The sequence below is a fragment of the Candoia aspera genome, chromosome 2 (genome assembly GCF_035149785.1).
Source record: "Candoia aspera isolate rCanAsp1 chromosome 2, rCanAsp1.hap2, whole genome shotgun sequence".
Lineage (NCBI taxonomy): Eukaryota > Metazoa > Chordata > Lepidosauria > Squamata > Boidae > Candoia > Candoia aspera.
The window spans coordinates 154019854-154039077 of record NC_086154.1 but is presented as its reverse complement, the minus strand read 5'-3'; the positions used below and the strand labels follow the sequence as shown (position 1 = coordinate 154039077).

The following is a 19224-nucleotide window of genomic DNA, read 5'->3' as shown; positions in this document are numbered from 1 at the left end:
ACAAGATTTCAAGGGACCCACTAATCGACCAACAGAGCCCCAGTAGGGATCAGGATTCCATTAAAATGTTTTAGGAATCAAAACAAAACACTGTATATTAGAAGATACAATTTATGCAAAAATCATTAAAATTATTCATAAGAAAAATGGCAGGAAACTTACTGTGATGGAAAATTTTTTTGGTCACTGGTCTGCCGCCAAAGAAGTGGTAGCAGCAGTCAAGGAAGGCACGAATACATTTAGGGCCCTCCATGATGTACTGACTTCGTCGTGTACAGGAATAGTCCATGGGATTTTCTCTCATGCCATCCTCACAGCACTTCCGATGGAAGTGATTCAGATATTCCTTGGCTTTAGAAAGGAGGGAGAAAGAGGGACTTGTACAAAGGGAGCCATATACAACAGTACCAACATGTAAGTCTAAGAAGGAGATAGACGCATGCAGCAACCATCATGCATCATGGGAAATAAATCCAGCAGGTAAGTTCAGATGATCCCTAAATCCTTTAAGATTAGGTGACTCTACAGCACACAATTTGCATGCAAAAGAACTCGCATTCAGTAGTGAACGACTCCAGGCTTGTTTGTTTCTTTAAACAAAAAGCGGGTAGCAGGCAATGAGAAGTCCTCTCTCAAACAGAGATCTGGTAGTTTCCATCAGTCAGAGGAAATAACAGCAAGATTGCATATAAAACAGCTGCCTATGGTGATTCTAGATAGGATTTTTAGGATGAAGTGGATAACTGAGAGGGTGGGAGAAAGCAGTGCAGGTGGAAGGAGGAGGAGGGGTGTACCTTTGTTTGCTTTCTTCAACAGAAAATCTAAGTTGCGACGACGGCGGAAGCTGGACAAAGAGCACTCTATACCTGTTGACAAAGGTTAGGACATCAGGATCACAGCAGAAATGACTATTTGTTGACTGTATCCTTAAAGTAACCGTGAGTAAGGCCAAAGCACATACACTCCTATTGACGTACCATGATTTTGAAAGAATGGAAGGTAATTCTGAAGGAATACTTTTGTAGGTCCGCCTTTCCTCCTCCGTTTTTAATCTCTTCCCAATACACAATTTGTTAATCTGAATAGATACTATTATTTGCCCAAATGTGGGCATGTGTGTGGTGGTGGGGCATTAAGTCACAATATTATATAAAATAAAACTCTGGCCCTAGTTGTTGACTTGAAGATTACATGTGTCTGTCCACATGTTTCCCAGGCTCATGCCTTCTACCTCTGTTGGACCAACTCCTATAACTATCAGAATAGAAATTGGAAGCAGGGGAGACTAGTTTATTTATTTTATTCCTCACTGGATCAGAAAGGATGGATGAAGATTTCCAGGTCAACCACTGCAACTCAGATCTGTGCACTCCAGCTGGAACTTTTTTGATAGAGCATCAACAACCCAACATATATTCCCCATCTCTCTCTCCATCAAAGCTCCCCTATCCTGTCTCATCTCACCTGTCCTATAGCCAGAACTGGTCTGCACTGCCAGACCAGCATCCACAAAAACACCGGCGCTATCCCTGCCACCTCCAGTTGTGCAGCCAGGGTCCTTCTTCTCCACACTTTTCCATATCTAAGGACACAGTTGGTCAGTGATGTTCTACATCTCAAGAAGAACCAAATGAGAGTTAGAAACAAGCAAATCAAGGAAATATTTGTAGAGGGAACAAAGGGAACACAAAGAGTGGCACCTGCCACGCTGAAGCTCTCACTCACTAGCCTGCTTGCCTGGGACTCCCGCCTCTTCCCAGATGGAGAAGATGACAAAGGTCAGCTGTGGGGGCCGTAGTGGCGGGAGCAACCGTAAATGTGGGCCGGCCCAAATTTTGATCACGTGACTGCGGGGATGCTGCGATGGCCAGAGCTTTGAGGACTGATCGTACATCCATTTTTTCAGTGCCATTGTAACTTTGAACTGTCGCTGAACAAATGGACATAATCCAAGGACTACCTGTATTGGTCACTTATGTTCAAGTGACCATAGTTTCCAAATGGAGACCTGCATTGTGTAGTTTAAGGTGCCACCTGGTTCTGTGCCATGATCACGTAAATGGGACTGAAGGAAAATAGATACAAAAATGAAGGAAATGGTACCAACTCATCAGAGACAGATTAAGGAAACGTAAGGAAAGTGTGTTTCAATTTCTCATGCATGGGAAAATTGTGGGACAATGTGGCTTGAAGACTAGGAAGAGGCTTCTCCTTAATCAGAATGGAACCAGACTGATGTTACTAAAGAGGAGAGATCAAACAGAGCAGCTTTTAAACTGAAACCAATTGATAAGACACGGGAGCATCTAGTCCAGACTGAACAATCTTTAGGTCTAGAGGAAGAAAATGTTTTCCTTATCTAAATGGGAGAAAGTAGAAAAAAGCCAAACATACAGAAAAGTAAAGGTTATAACCAGTTAAAACACATAGATTGTTTTGTGTGAACTCAAGAACACCACTGCATAGAAGAGCTATTTCAAAATAAACATAAGTACAGTGGGCATAATGGATACTTCGTATAATTTAAAAAAATTAGTGGAACGGAATCTCTGATACAAACTCTTTAAGGAAGGGCTTAATGGAAGTTATTAGTATTCTCATCAAACAATGTTGGGTCAAGTAACTTCTTTGGAATTGCTTGGGGTTACAATACCAAACCCCAGATACTGGAGACTTTGGGAAACTTCTTTGACCAAAATGTTGAAACAATGAATAATATCAGGGAAGTGTCAAAAGTTAACACAATGGGTGATTCAATTATTATCACGTGCACAGAAAAGAAAATACAAATTCTAGTTACAATAAAGCAGTGTTTCTTGAACTGTGGTCCTAGGACCCCTGGGGGTTCCCCAGGACCCTCTCAGTGGTCCATGGAATCAAAATTATTTGCCAGCCTACTGTACGTTGAAAAATAATACAATATTAAAATCCCATCAAACAATTGTGAGGAGTAGTAGCGGCAGCAAATGCATCAATTTTAATATCTAATATGGTATAAATATAACCTGTATAAACAAAAGCTCTTTTGGGGACCTCCATAATTTTTAAAAGTGGGAAGGGGTCCTGAGAGCAAAAAGTTTAGGAAACACTGCAATGAAGAAGGATATTTCTAGATGCCCTAAATTACTGTGGCTCAAAAACAGTTAGTCAAAGACCACCTTGGATTTAATTCTAAATGATGTCCTGGACTAACTTTTAGAACCAAGTAGAAAGAGACACCATAGAGTTAATCAAATTTAATTTATATGAACATGAAAATTTGCCAATACATTTTTAAAAATCATTTTTTTGATTTCAAAATAGAGGAAAAGAAAAGTGAGTCAAAATTACTTGGGGATTAGAAATTATAATAACCAAAATTCTATTGGAATATACAGTATATTACAGGTCGAGAAAGCTTCTTCAAGAAGGTATCAGCATGATTAATAAACTCTGTCAAGAAGTTGATAGATAAAATAAGACATCCTTTGAGATATGGACATGTTTTTATTTATTTATTATTCACATTTTGACATGTTGCCCAAAAGAATATTAGAAATAACACACCATTTTTAAAAATAAAATTAGAAGTTCTGATGCTTTTCTGGGAAAGCTGTGGACTTCCTAGTCCTTATAAGGAAATCTTTTTTTACCTTCATTTTTGGGTAGCCCAATCAAGGAAGGCTAATTAAAGCCCTACCATGTGCAAGTCAATCACATTGTTTAATGTCAGACTGTTTTTGCAGACAGGCAACTCAGAGCATTCAAATCTCAGTTCTAACAGAAATAGAGCATGATAATCTGCTACATTTGGGAGAGATCCACAAACAGAGCTCACCTTGGCTTGGGACAGTTTAGTCTTTTCATTCAAAACATATACAGCTTTATCCACAGCCACCAGGCCCACCTTGGCCCCTGGATTGCCAGTCACTTGGAGGTTCATGTGGGCATGTGGCCTCTGTATAAGGTTGTCATTTTGCGATGCACCTGTGACTTTGAGCTTTTGTAAGGAATAAGTAAAGTATTAGCGACATCTCCCTCACTTTGTATGCCTTTGCATAGCTGCTTAGAACCTGAGAACGATGTTACCAGTTAGAGATAAAGCTCACCTAAGGAACTGTATGGCTATGTGGATAAGTAAATTCACCTAGTAAATTCCGTGGCTTTTCCAGAGTCAAGTGGCAAGCACGCCATGGTTAAAATTCACACATGAGCAAACTCATTGCATTAGAATAATTGGTAGCTTTTATGTTCTTTCTTCAATATAATAACACTTCAGGTTTTCAGAAAGTAGTTTTCTTTTGAGAAGCAAAGCAGAAAATCTAGAAAACTGTTAGCAGGGAATTTATGCTGAGTGCTGATGATGATCTCTACTTCATAGGAATTACAGATTCTGCTTTTCTTGTGCATCTTCTTTGGAGAAATCACATCAGTGCAGCACTCCTCTGATAATTAGAGCAATCTGGCCTTGATTTTAAACCCAGTAAATGAAGGGAATAGGTGGATGCTGATTTTTATCAGAAATACTGCAAATATTTGAATTAAGCTTTAGTATTTACAGGTAGTCCTCACTTACTGACCACAGTTGAGACCATTGCTAGGCAATGTGGTCATAAAGTGAAACATCACTGACTGTGTCTGACTTACGACGTCAGTTCTGGCTGTCATTGGTAAGTGAATCACCCACCGGCATTAAGGGCAATATCATGTGACCACTACTTGTGACTTCCCGCTGGCTTCCCCGTTGACTTTGCTTGTCAGAAAACAGCTGGGAAGGTTGCAAATGGTGATCATGTGACTGTGGGGATGCTGCAATGATGCAAGTTTGAGGACTGGTTGTATATTTCCTTTTTCAGCACCATCGTAACTTTAACGGTCACTGAACGAGCAGTCAGTAAGCAAGGACTACCTGTAGTTCTATCTCTTATGCATACCTTCTGGCAAACATTGTTCTGCCTTACCCTGCTGCTGTGTTCAAGAGAAAAACCTACCACTCCCATGCAGGTGTCTTCCACATCCACCCAGATAGAGTCTGCTACGATTTCGTCATAGCCGATTTTGTAGTAAGCTACAATCCTTAAAGAAGGAATCAGATCCGGAGTGATAGGCAGAGACAGAAGCACTGGATTCTGTCCTGCTTGCCGGGACAGCCTCCCAAATTGGAACACTTTCCCTTTGCTTAGGATCTAGAAGGAAAACAAGAGGAAATTCCCAGGAACACATGTCAAACAAAGAACTATCAAATGTGTTGTAGCTACAAAGAATGGCCTAAACCAATGGTAGGAGTAAAGCAGAACAACTTGATTCCTTCCCCCATTACACAAAGAGATACAGGATGTCCTTGTTTAGTGACCACAATTGGGACCAGCAACTTGGTCATTAAGTGAAGCAGTTGCTAAGTGAAACTGTGACTGTGCTTACAATCTTACTTCAGCTTTCCTTTTCTTTACAGACCTGTGAAGGTTGTAAATGTGAGGTTTGCTCACAAAGTTACTTTTCATCACTGTCGTAACTGCAAATGGTTGCTGTACAAAGCAGTCATTAAACAAAGACTACCTGTATAGATTTATCTTTTCTCCCATCTTCACCAAGAATCATGAACAGCATCCCAACACATACAAATTTAGTTTGTGAAATTTCTCTTGGTATCAAACCAAGTAATAGGAAAAAACTCCTCCTATGAGCTTATGTTATGTTCAAAAACAAGACAGCAAGGTTAATATGAACCCCCTTCAGAAGTGGCTGCAGCATCTGTCCAAAGAAAAGCCCTTCTGCTATTATTATTTAGGTATCTTCTCTTTTTGCTAGAATTGCCATACTATTTTTCCAGACAGGAAAGCTCTTAATATGCAGAAACCGAACACAGAGAATTTTGCCTCTGCATGAGAGGCAGATGCTACACCTGCTGAACTTCTACCTTAGTTCTGAATCCCTGCTTGAATGACTACATTCTCTACAGCAGTTTTTAATATCAGGGTCTGCATGGGCGACTTCCAAGGAACAAGAGGTCCTTCCTGTACTGTGCCACTTGTAGCAGGAGGAAATTGGGACTTCACAGGAAGAGTGAGGTTTGTGTTTATAGCAGGGAGTCTGACTGGAACTATTTTTCAAAAAGGAGCAGAACATAGACATAGCTTTCTGCAGGAAGTCCTATGGCACTATCGATCAGAAATCTGATCATGAACAGAAGTATGTAGGAATGATAACATTGTGAACTAAGGTCTTTCTCTCTCTCTCTCTCTCACACACACACCCACACACATCATAAATAGGCATAAATAACCATCGATGGCTTCCTTCCTTCATGGCTAAATGCTGAATGTTTGGTTTGTACAATGGCATCAAAAGCAGTGCCATGTTTCCTGAAAGAGCAATTGTGAGCTAGGTCCATTTCAAACGGAGTTATTTCATTGACAAATTTGTAGTTCTTTTTGTCTAATTTAAAATGTTCTTTGCATAAATGATGATCATGTTATTACTAAGATGTGTAAGATTTTGTTACAGATGAATATGGAAGATGAACTAGTCAAGGACTGCATGATTAAATGGGCTAAGAATTTTGGATATAATATCACGTTGGATCAATGGGAGAATATGTGGAGGAAAGGTTTGAAATTTACGCTGAATTATAATTTGAAAGAAAACTTCTATAAGATGATGTATCGTTGGTATTTAACTCCTGATAAGTTGTCAAAAAAGTATAATGGTGTAACTAGAGTCTGTTGGAAATGTTTACAGGGTGAAGGAACCTTTTACCATCTTTGGTGGACTTGTGAGAAAGCTAAAAAGTTCTGGGATCAAATATGTATTACTATTCAAAAGATTCTTAAAGTAAATATACGAAGAAAACCAGAACTCTTTCTTTTGGGATTGATGGAAAAGGAATTAGAGAAACAACATGGAGTTTTGCTGTTACACATGATCATGGCTACAAGACTGTTATATGCACAACAATGGAAAGATCTACAAATACCTACGACTGAAGATTGGATTGTTAAATTAATGGATTTGGCTCAAATGGCTAAATTAACAGCTTTAATAAGAGAACACTCTATTTCTACATTTACATTAACTTGGCAACCACTTTTGGAGTACTTGCTTGTAATAGAAGAAAACGATGTTTTGACTTTGGGTTTTAGAAATTAAATGGTTTGTTGTAATAAAAATAATGTCATAATAGGTTAACTAATTGTAAGAGATTAGACCTGTAAACTGGCCTATATCTGTATTGGAGAAAGTTAGAAGTCACTTTCTGTTTCTATTTTCTTTCTATTGGCGCTGTTTTAGTTTGTTCTTCTTTCTTTAGTTCTGTTCTCTATCTATTCTCTATTCTCTTTTTTGTATCTTAACTATATCTTGAAAATAATGAAGTTCTATTAAAAAAAAGAAAGAAAGAGAAATTGTGAGCTAGGATGTACCAGAGCAAGAATGGAGGGAAAGATGCTGGCATTTGAAAGCAAATGCATTACTAAGGCAGCAGAATTGCACTACTGGATGCAATGCAACGCACACCATTCAGCAAACAGAACCTATGGCGAAGGCCTGAGATGATCAGCTGCTGTAAGAGATTAAACTTGGCCAGAAATTCAGTGGCATATACTGTGGGGGTATAAGGTGATTGGAAGGGGTAGGAAGCCTAATCTCATTCCAACTGCCTTCAGCAGGGTCACTGGGAGGAAGAGGGAAACAAGAATTATCTCCCTCCCAATGAACACCTAAAAGTGTTAAGTCTACCCTGCCTCCCACCCCGCCATTAGTTCTCATTCCCAACATCAGCAGGAAGCTGGTGACTTAATAAATGCTGCATGAGGTAAAAGCAGTCTCCCTTGAAGCTGCACGTGGGATACACTCACATAACCCCCTTCCATGTGTTCCAGAGAGTCATGGGAAGTTTAGTGCTGTGAGATGGCTGGACCAGAGATCTCCAAGGGAGAGTTCTTAGCACTTGGATAAAACTACACTCCTAAAATTCTTTGGGGGAAGCCATGAAAATAAACTCAGTCTAAAACAAGGTACTTCAAGAATTGAATAAACATACAAGGTGCTGTAGGGCAATGCTATGATTTATTTCTCCCCATGCAATTTTTTTTTCCTGTGAGATTGCATGGAATTCTGCATAGGAGTGCCATTTTCCAAACGCAACCCCATTTATTTTGTTTCCCAGACTTACTATGTAAGTGATGTAGCGGATCTGGTTTCCAGTGACAGGATTGCTGAAATCAAGGTAGAAGGATACAAACAAGGTGTCTCCAGATTTCTGTTTCCCTGTTGCTGCTGTGAGATGGAGGTAATTCCTGGAATTTCCTGGAGTTTGATAAGCATATATTGTCCACACAGCTGAGCTTTGACGGGATTCAAGCAGGTTAGAGACTTCTGTTTTCACCTGAAAAGACGGGAGAGGGTAGGATAACAACAGCTCTCAAAACAGTTACGAGGAGGAGCAAACTGGACTCAGTGCATCAAGGGTACTTTCTGCTGTTGGGCTCAGGATTCTCACTGGTGATGCTAATGATGAAAAATAGGAGGGAAAGAGGTGACTATCAAAACCTCAGCATGATCAGGAAGCTGTAAATTAGGGAGATATATAATGATTTGTTCAGGAACAAACTTATGCAGGAGGTCTGTGGCATTTTTCTTTTTAATTAAATGCAATCTGGTTTGATCAGAACAGTGATGGCGCCTCTGTTCTTCTCTGTCTTCCCAGTTAAAACGCTTCCCTCCAAATCACTGTTTCTGCTATGAAGGGTAAAGGGCCTGCTGGTCCATGCTGGTTGCGTTTGGTCATAGATCGATCGTCGTACACACGTTTCTGTCTTTGCAGCACTTCTTTTAATGATCCTATGACCATCCAAAAGCTGGCCTCCACATTTTGAATATCGGAGTCCCTTTGAACCCTTATGCATTTAAGCAAACCAACATGTCCCGACTTACAAATGTCGAAAGGTATTTTCCTGCTCTCTATGAAAGAGAGAGGGGGAAAAAATCTCTTTTGCAGGAAATAAATAATTTATAGAAATTAGGGACAGGCATTCATATAAAGCAGATTCTAGCAATTGAATCCTAAGACTGAAAATATAGTTGGGAGTTTACCGTCAGAGACAGTTGAGGTGCAGCATTTGTTTGTGTATTCACACCCATGTATGCTGTTCCATCTGCTTGAGATACACTGCAGACTTTTGGGGTGGTCACAGTGCAGACAAGAATATTAGGGGCTGGGGAGCCACCTGGGTATTCCACCACAAGCTGGAAGAATAAGAGCAATAGTTGTACCCATTAGGTATCTATTGTTAAGTTTCCCTGGAAGGAAGTTTGAATGAATTCTAAATTCAAATCCAACAATACTCATGGACAGATGAATGAAAACCAACTTCCTCCCTCTCTCCCTTCTTTCCTTGGATTAAAGAAGAGGCAATCTGGATTCAAATTTGCAAGTCCTTCATTAAAAAAAAAATAGAACCTTGAGATCCAGCAAATGGCATTGCTTCAAAAGATACATATTTGGGACCAAAGAATGCTAAAGCCAGGAATTTGTTTTGGGTACACTGAAGAAGCAGTTCATTGATCTTCATGCAAAAATCTACTCCTGATTATCTTAAGCTTTCTTCATTTCAGCCTCAGTATGCAATTTAGGAAGGGCTTGTTATTTTATTACTGCTATTGTTATATAATTAGGAATAATAAACTTTTGATAATCTATTGCAAATCACCCTGAGAACCAAAAATAGCTCCACATCTATTTTCTGTCCACCTCTGGATTGAATGCATACTTTTTGTATTAGAGAGGGGAGAAATGCACAACTGTTAATACCTCCTACTTTTGGAAACATGATTCTGAATCAGTATTGCATGGAAACATAAGGACAGTTGGTGAGCTTCCCATTGACATCTAATTGACCATCCTTGGAAAACAGCATGCTGGACTAGCCTCAAAAGAAGTGATCAGTGTTTTTTCTCGGTATTACATGAAGTCACTGGGAAAAACAGATGGGTGTCATTTGGAAGGTTGATCTCAAGACAAAAGTCTCCAGGTTTAGTTTTAGTGGTCATCAGCTAGTGATCAATCTTTGGAACCATCTGCATCCAAGAAATCTAAACCCAAGTGCTCTATCCTGGATAACTTATGCAATCTGCCTAACCACTTATATTGCATAATTTTTTTTCACAATTTCTTATTTCTTTTCATTCATCCTCCTAGAGTTGTGGGCGCTCCACCACTGGAGGTTTTCAAGAAAAGATTGGACAAGCTTTTGTCCGAGATGGTATGAGGACTCCTGCCTTGGGCAGGGAGTTGAACTAGAAGACCTCCAAGGTCTTTTGCAACTCTATGAGTCTATGAGTCTATGATTCTAACCTTTCTCATGGAGTGGGGCATGGATACTAAGTCCCTTTCACAACTGCTAAATGTCTTATCCAGCCACTTCTCCAGTTTCCAAGATTTTGGCAGGCATAGTTCATCTACTTCAAGGCAGATCTTCACAGCCCTGAGAGGTAGAAACTTGCTTTGAAAAAAGTCATAGCCAGGATCCTCCAGAAGCGGGATTCTGCAGCTGCCGTGTCACACCAATCTTTTTTGTATTGCTGTGGAAACATCATGTTCACACAGACTTGAACATCACTAACTAATAGAAAATTGAACTGCAACAGCGATGGAAAACTCAGTCTTACTGTCCTGACTGGAGGTTGGAATTCCCAAGAGCCATCAGTACTTTTTGACAACCATCACTACGTATTTGCTCAGGGAGCTGGCTCATGAGATTTTCTGAACTACTGTTATGATTCTTACTGCAAGGGTGAAAGGCATCCCTGGTTTGAAGTACTTGGAGGCTTTGGGGAAAACAATTCTGTAGGGAGAGTGTACAATGTAGATCTCAGATTTCTCTGCTTGGACCATATCACTTCCTGTGAATGGAAAGAAGAGTCAATGGATCATAAAGACAAAGCAGAATTTAATCCTGCCTTATTATCTAAACATGATTTAGGAGAGCTACTCAGCTTAATATGCATTTTCCCCTCCCTTTCATTTTCAGGACTAATCATGATTAACATTATATGGAGGTTTTTTGTTTGCTAAGCATGCTTATCCCATGCCACAACTGCAAAGCTGCCATGATTGCAGACGATGGTGGTTAGGTACCAACTTTGGCTGGTAGAAACGTAACTGCACACTTAAGGTTAGTTCAGAACTGAAAGACTTCTAAAAGAGGCAAAAGGTAAGAAGCATGAAGGCCTGTAGGCAGGGCCGCAACTGGGGGGCGCAATCAGGGCATGTGCGCCGGACGCCGCGCTGGGGGGATGCCAAGATGAGTACTGAGGGGGCGCCAAGATGAACACGGGGTGTGTGTGCCAAAATGGGCACAGAATCCATGTTTGTCCTGGGTGACACAGACCCTAGTTGCAGGCCTGCCTGTAGGGCACTCTTATTTGCTGAACCCCTTATTTAGCTGATTGGGATCATGAAATTGGATTCAAACTAAGGCTACAGTCCTATGCTTAGTTCCCTCAAATGAGCTATGTTAACAGTAAAACTTAAAACTTCTTGCTCATTAGACATCAAAAGTACAAATCCTAGAATTTTTAATGATAACCAGGATAGATGGGGAATCCTGGAAACTAAAGTCCATTCAGCTAAAAGGCACCCAGATTGGGAAAAACTAAAAATAGGACAGGAGAGTTATGATTAACACTTTAATTAGTTCAGTGGATCAATTATTTCAGTGGGATCCACTAGAATGTCTGCTTTCACACATTATTCTGATACAAAGCCCTGGTTTGTTATAACGGTGCATTGTTGAATAAATCAGATTGGCTACATTCAGACATTATTATACACTGTAAAACAGTTAACAAACCACAAAAGATGGGTTTGCACACTTGTAGCAAAATACAAAACATGGGCTAGGTCAGCCAATCTCCCTTTCCGGGCATAAGTGGTTATGCAGAAGAGGAATGATATAGGATGAGAGACAATTCTAGAGTGACAGACCCTGGAAGGAAGGAAGGGCTTGAGCATTAACTATTAATTTAAATAAGACCTGCCAGAGTTGCTGAAGACAGGAGTGTGTAATATGGGTGGCTTTGAGAGGACTGTGCTAGAAATTCAAAATACTGCATAGGACACATGTTGTCTGGTAGAGGTGGTTTTGTTTGTTTGTTTGTTTGTTTGTTTGTTTGTTTGTTTTTGGCATTCTTTCACATCTCTTTACTCCCGTGCATTACATTTGGAGCTGCCCGGCTATTAGTTTTCCTTGATGCCATATCTGAGCAATGCTAACCACATAAGAATTCTGCTCCTGGGCACAGAAAAAGCAGGACACCCTCTTACCTGTTAGCACTGACACAGATACATAGATGGAGTTCCCTACAATACTATCAAGGTTGGGGAAACTGCTCTGCAGCATTTGTCGGGTAAGCTTTGCACGTCCCTTCCCATCGCTGATCTGAATAGTCAAAGAGAAAGTTGGAAACATTCGTATATCATGATTCCTGCTCTTACCTCAATCCTTTTCTTACGCCACATAATCTCATCCCAATCTTTCATAAGTAGTTCAGCTGGAAGATGGATGGGCCATAGACATATTTATAAGATATAATTAAACTGGCATATTTTTAACAAACTACAGTTCCCAGGTTTCTTGGTGGGAAGCAAATATAGCTAGTGATTTAAAAAGCAATATAATTTTGCAATACAAAATAACATTACAAATAAACAAAACAGGACAACAAAAATCTGTTAAAATTCTTTTTATACTTCTACTGCAAACTCACCAATAAAAAAATGCAAATATATACCAGCATTATACCCCAACGTTGTGTTGACTATTGTACTCATGGGGCACATAATATTTATTCCAACCAATCCTGATTCTATTTATCCTCAAAAAACAAACTTTTGCCCCTGGGATTCTTATGTGGGGTCTTTCAAGCAATTATTCCCAGCATTCACTCCTGATTTAAACCTGCAACATGATCAACTCTACTTGTGATGTTGTGGATTCAGTTTGAAGAAGGAGCACAACACTGAGGAAATGAACCAAGCTTTATTGCAACAGTTGCTGGGTGCCTGCTTTACAAAAAAGAGGGACCCCAATCAATGGAAAAGCAAAGATTTTTATAGAAGTTGAGGGCCACAAGGCGGGAAATCCTAGGGATCTGATTGGCTGGCCAGTTTGGGGAAGCTGGGCAGGTCCTTGTCTGTGTACCTGGGGTGAGTTCTATTGTTAGGCGAAATGGGCCTTTCAGGGAAGCCCATTGTTAAAGGAGGTGGCATGTTGAGGTCACCAGCTGATGGAGGAGGGAAGAAGGCTGGGGTTTCTCTAGGTTGCAATTTCCTTGCAAGGGCTGCCCTTGGGCTGTGCTGTGAGCTGGTGAGGAGGCTTCTATTCTTTGGTTTAGATGGGATTGCAGGGGGCTTTGTCTGGGGCAAATTTGGGTCTGATGGGATTAGGAAAAAGATGGAGGGCGGGGGCAGGGAGGGTTCAGTCTCCATTTTGTTTGCTAAGATTTGTTTTCTCCACTACAGTGGGACACCACTAGGGAAATATGCATGCTATTTCCAGAAGCAGAGAAAATCAAACTAGGCAATTGTCAAAAGAACTGTGAAACTGACTGGCAGGACTTGCAAAATTGACCAGATTAAATTGTGAAACTGACTAGAAGTGGAGAATGGGAAGTATGCCATGGTCCCTGGAGACTGGGGGGCAAGAAAGGATTGGTTTTTCTTAAAAGGAAAAAAAAAACACCCCCTCAAATGCTTGTTTGTTTGTTTAATTGATTTATATAGCCTCCCATCTTACAACTGAGACTCTGGGGGGCAGGCAGGATTAAAGGTATGTTAAGGTATGAGGAACAATAATATGAACCTAAGCACACTTTTAGATAGAAAATTGGACCAAGGAAATATGGCAGCAACTGGAGCCTGCAGACACAATTTTGCTGGTCACCAAGAACATGTCACCTTTCCACCACCTCCTAACTCTCCTGCAAATAGGAGAAAGCCTTGTGTTCAGGATGGGTCATGTACTGTTTGTCATATCCTACTGATAAGCTACAGTAACTGATATCACAGCATCCCACATGCAAAAGACTCCAGTGTAAACCCTACCATAGCTCCCCCTTGCATCTACTTTAAAAAGTAAGGCAATTAAACTCTAGAATTAATTTATTTATTCCTGTCAGGAAAGAATATACTCTTTCTCATAGCTCCATGTGCTTTATAAAATACATTAAAAAAAAAGAGATGATCAAATGTTTTTGCTGGTAAGATGCCTAAATAGGTACATAACTAAGGCCCTATAGATGATCTTCAGCTGAATAAAAAAGTGTAATGGGCACCTTTATTATGACAAACTTCTAGAGATTCCTCTTGGATCAGAATGCACACACAACTGACCACAAAACTATATCTTAATGACCCTAATTGGGACCAGAATTTCTGTCATAAGCAAAGCAGTTGTAGGCAAAACATCACATGAGTGCACCGCTTAGCGATGGCAGTTCTGGTAGTTTTGGTTGCGGTTGTTAGGTGAGGACTGTGCTGTCATTGGGTGAGGACCTCACACTTCTTCTGCCCTGCTGTGCTAGCCACCACTTCAACTTCCCCACCCACCTATATCCCCCCCATCTCTGCCCTTTTGGCTGCCATTCACTCGGCTGCCACCGCCTACCCCTGCCACTGGCCCACCCACTGGCCCCAGCTGACCTTCACTGTCTTCTTCCTCCCGCTGCTGACATGTGCCCGAATGAGAATAAGATGATGAAGGCCAGCTGGGGGTGGAGGGGGCAGAGTGCAGGGCAGCCAAAATGACAGAGATGGGGGAAAGATAGGTGAGTGGGGGGAGTTGAAGCACATGCTGCGGTTGTAAATGCAGGCAGGCTGCCAAGTGCCCAAATTTTGATCATGTAACTGCGGGTGCACTGCAACAGCCTTAACTCTGAGGACCAGCCATAACTATCATTCATTCAGTGCCATCGTAACTTCAAACGGTCACTGAATGAATGGTCGTTTAAGCGAGGACTACCTGCAGTCCCTTTTGTATCAAATAAGGAAGCCTAGGACAAATTTGCCAGGGGCAAAATTACTGAGAAACAGAATTCCCCACCCCTTGAGGTTAAACAGCAAGGAAGGGGTTTCCTGGCAGCTTTTGTCAGAATCCCCTCAGCAGCAACAGAAAAGGAGAAGAAAAGGAAGGAATTTAAGTCTATCCCAGGTTGTGGGTGAAATCTTCTAGGATCCAAAGATGAATATAATGTAAACTAGACTTCTAGATGAAGTGAGTAAGCAGAGTTCCATTAGAGCAGTGTTTCTCAACCTTAGCAACCTTAAGTTGTATGGACTTCAACTCCCAAAATTCCCCATCCAGCAAGGAAGGCTGGGGAATTCTGAGAGTTGAAGTCCATACATCTTAAAGTTGCTAAGGTTGAGAAACTCTGCATTAGGACTTAGAGTATTTTACACGTTCCCAAGACAAGTTACCCAGGTTTCTTCCACAGCTAGCACTTCTCTGAGTCTTAATCTGATTTTTGGATGGCCTATTGATTGCCTCTTTGTTTATACTTCCTCTTTGAAATCCAGGATTTTCTTTAAGCCTCATCATTCATCTATTATTTTTTTCCCCTCATTGTTGTGCATTAATAAACTAAATACTAATTTAAATAGGTATTTTGGTGTCAGTTTGTATTGTGATGGATTGTAATCTAGAAACATGGCTAAGGCTTCTCCAGAGTGTTGTCCAAGATATTGGATGTATGGTGCTACTGTGTGTCTCAATTAGCAGAAAGGAAAAGGCATTTTCTCTCTTTCAGCCTTGCTCACAAAGCCTTGCTTGAGGAAAAGGAAAAAGGTTATGGAAGGCAACAACTGCTGCATCACCCTGGGTTGTCCTCGTTGGGAGGGACCAACTCAATGCAGAGAAAGAGAAAACCCATGATAGCTAGTGATTGTTTCAGCTTCCCTTCTTTGTTGCCAGTTAGTGTTCCTTATCTTCCTTTACGCTGATCTGTCCCTCTTTCCCTTGGCCCTCTTCTTTTTCCCTTCATTCTCCTGACTCTGCTACTTAAACTTGCCATGTTTATTTTTTCTGCTCTGACTTCTATTTCACTGCCAACTGCTTCCTTCAAATCTTCTCTTCTTGAATTGTAGGTTTGCCCAATACATTTCCTGGTTACTTCTTGGACACAATAGATTATCATTAAATATTTATGTTTCACTGATCGTTTAATAGGAGAGTTTTCAGCTGCCTGGGCCTTTGGGTGCCCAGAATGTTTGGGACTGGAAAAGAAATATGATTAAATGGAGCAAAGTTCTTCTTACCGGAATGTTGCTGAGTGATTCTGTGATGCGCTTCTTATCGTGTCCCACCACCACTCCAAAGATGGCAAAAGCCTGGCCTTGAACATTCTCACCAAATAAGTATCTGCATGGTTAAAAAGTCACAACAGAGAACAGGATTCTCTAGAGAACCAGCATGGTATGTTGCAGTGAAAATTTGCTCTTAGACCATAGCAACCAAGGATGTCTCCAAGTGAGTATTTTTGTCTGTGTACGATGACCCTGTCTTATTCACAGAATTTGATAGTGAGGTCAATCATCATGATCTTCCATTTCTTAGCCTCCTAATAAGGAGAAATTGATCAATTGTACAATGCCCCTTGAGCGACAGCACTAGTTGTCCAGCTGGAAACACCCTTAGGTAGGGGTGTGCAGTGTTTTGGATTTGATTCCCAAGAGGTGCTTCAGAGTGCAGAGGACCACAAATGGAGCACTTGTCTAAAACTCTGCAAAACAGCTGCTGGGAAAAGGCACTACTGCTTTCAAGAGGTGTAGCTAGGTGCTGCATTTGCATCCCCAATCAGTTCCAAAATGCTGCACAGTCCTACTATTAGGTTCAAATCCTTATAATTCACTAGATGATATTGGCCGATGCTGCACAGTCCTATCATTAAGTTCAGATCCCTTAAATTCGCCAGATAATGCGAGTTGATCTGCCATCTCTCAGACTGGCATTCTTCCCAAAGTTATGGATTTATCAGTAAATTAAAAAACAGTCCCAGAAAATTATTATATTAACAGTGGGACATATACATCTACATATCAGTCATGTTATTCCCTTTCTCAGTAAGCAGTATTATGCAGAGTACAGAAAAGGCATAAGAAATAATAAAGCAAAGAAATTAAAGACATATGATAAGAAAAAAAATCAGATCTAGTTTACACTAACAACATGCATTATATGTCTTCATATCTTTCTATCTGTTCCCCCAGGCATGTGGTTAGGTGAGCTCTGCTGATTAATGTGGTTATGTTATTCTTATGAGTTGGATTGTGTTTATGGCCTCAGGTATTTGTTAACTATTGTTGTGGTTTACTGCCCAGAGTCACTTTTGGGCAGCCTTACAAATTATTTAGCCAAATGAATAGATCTTTGCAAAACAGTCTTACTTCTATATTCATACACTGCTTAACACATTGTCTTTTGTTCTTTAAACTTCTGGCCACTGTCTTTTTCAGGATTATATGAATTCCATCCAACCATCTTTCTCTTAATCCATTCACTCTTCTTCCATATATTTGTATGAAATTCAATTCTTGTTCATTCCTTCACTTCAAAGTGGTTTTGTACTGGGCATTCAGTTTTGTATTCAGTTGATGTTCATTCAGCCCTCGTTCATTCTTGACCCCATCTCTTCTTATTTTATCTCACATGCTTCTTAAGTACTCCTTTTCCACTGCATTCAACTTACTTTTATGTTTTTCCTGACATATCCAATTTTTATTCTACATAATGAAGTGGAAAGAGTATGCCCTTATGCCATTTTTTACTCTTGTCAGTGAACGCTCATTCATCACAACAGACTACAACATACCAGCATTTGTAAATGTTAAAATTCCTCCACCCATTCTTCCCATCTTTAATAAACTTCCTGCCAAGGTTCACAAATTGATATATTTTATTCAGGTTTTTTTGCTGAATAAACAATAATTGTTCACTCTGTCTTCCCTATCAGACTCAACTACCCTGGTTTTTGATACATTAATTTTCAGTTCCATACTCCTAGTAGCATTGTACAATCTAACTAACATTTGTTGCAGACAGTTTAGGTTTTCAGCCAACACGGCATCATCTGCATACAATACATGTACATTCATGTCCCCATCCAACACATTTAATACCATCATAAACATTCCTTATACATTTATCCATAAACACATTAAACTTCAAGTGGAAATCATACATAGTTGTTTTACTCCCTGTTCAATGCTGTATTATTCACTAAGCATTCAATTGATTCTCACTCATGATTTACCTCCATCACATACCAACACTATTGCACTAAACAGCCAACTCCATATTTGTAGAACACATTCCATAATTCAAACCTTTATATTTTATCATATACTTTCTCTAAATCAACAAATGTATAATAAACTTCCTTAAACATTTCACGTGTAGGTAACTGTCTGGCTTGGTTTCAGTCAAAGTCACAAAGAGCAAGGAAGCAGCAGTATTAAGATAACACTTACTCTAAGCACAAGGGAAAAAGAATATTCAGCATTAATACGATGAATGAGAACCTGAAATTTGTGCAAGAGAGTTGGCTGGAATCTACATGACTTTGCAACCAAGACACTTTCTGTCATCATTACTTCTTCCCTCTACTCAGTAGGAGTGAAGAATTAAAAAGATGCCTACCTGGCCGTAATGTCAATGATCAGTTCATTGTCATCAACATAAAAAAACTTTTGAGAGGACTCCAGGGTCACCTTGAAGTTTGGCAACACTATAAAGAGTTGAAAAAGAAACTTAACTCAAAAGATGTAAAAACATTGTGGCTAAGCATGGTAGGAGCTTCTGAATGGCCTGGAAGAAAAGCACTGCCTGAGAATAGCTGTTAGACAGCCATCTAGATTCTTTGTAATAGCTTCACCTATACATCCTTATTCATGGTCCTGGATATTTGCAAGAGAAATAATGAACACATTATCATTACAAAAGCTAAGGAAACTGCAATAAATTGGTGTATGATTTAACTTCATTAGAATTGCAGGATTTCTATTGTATCTTCTTCAACATGATTTATCTATTTATCAAATTTCTAGGCCACCCAATTCCAAAATAACTCTGGGTGGCTTCACATATAATACTATATAAAAAACAATAATCATCTGAAGGACAAACAACATATTCCACATTATCTACCCACTCCCCAACTAAGAGTGGCCTGCCAAAGCTTCCCAATTCAAGGCCT

At 40.0% G+C, this 19224-nt stretch overlaps 1 protein-coding gene across 2 annotated transcripts in view; it reads right to left on the bottom strand.

Annotated features, from left to right (window-relative positions):
- LOC134490988 (complement C3-like) overlaps positions 1 to 19224 on the bottom strand; it is a 69994-nt gene that overhangs the window by 33951 nt on the left and 16819 nt on the right. For both annotated transcript variants that reach the window (XM_063294402.1, XM_063294403.1), the window contains 11 exons: positions 18669 to 18756; positions 16289 to 16391; positions 12302 to 12416; positions 10763 to 10878; positions 9070 to 9222; positions 8150 to 8362; positions 4971 to 5165; positions 3818 to 3979; positions 1465 to 1582; positions 795 to 866; positions 163 to 351 (listed from right to left, as the gene is read on the bottom strand). In XM_063294402.1, the coding sequence (XP_063150472.1) occupies positions 163 to 351; positions 795 to 866; positions 1465 to 1582; positions 3818 to 3979; positions 4971 to 5165; positions 8150 to 8362; positions 9070 to 9222; positions 10763 to 10878; positions 12302 to 12416; positions 16289 to 16391; positions 18669 to 18756 (1524 nt within the window). The remainder of the gene's footprint in view (positions 1 to 162; positions 352 to 794; positions 867 to 1464; positions 1583 to 3817; positions 3980 to 4970; positions 5166 to 8149; positions 8363 to 9069; positions 9223 to 10762; positions 10879 to 12301; positions 12417 to 16288; positions 16392 to 18668; positions 18757 to 19224) is intronic.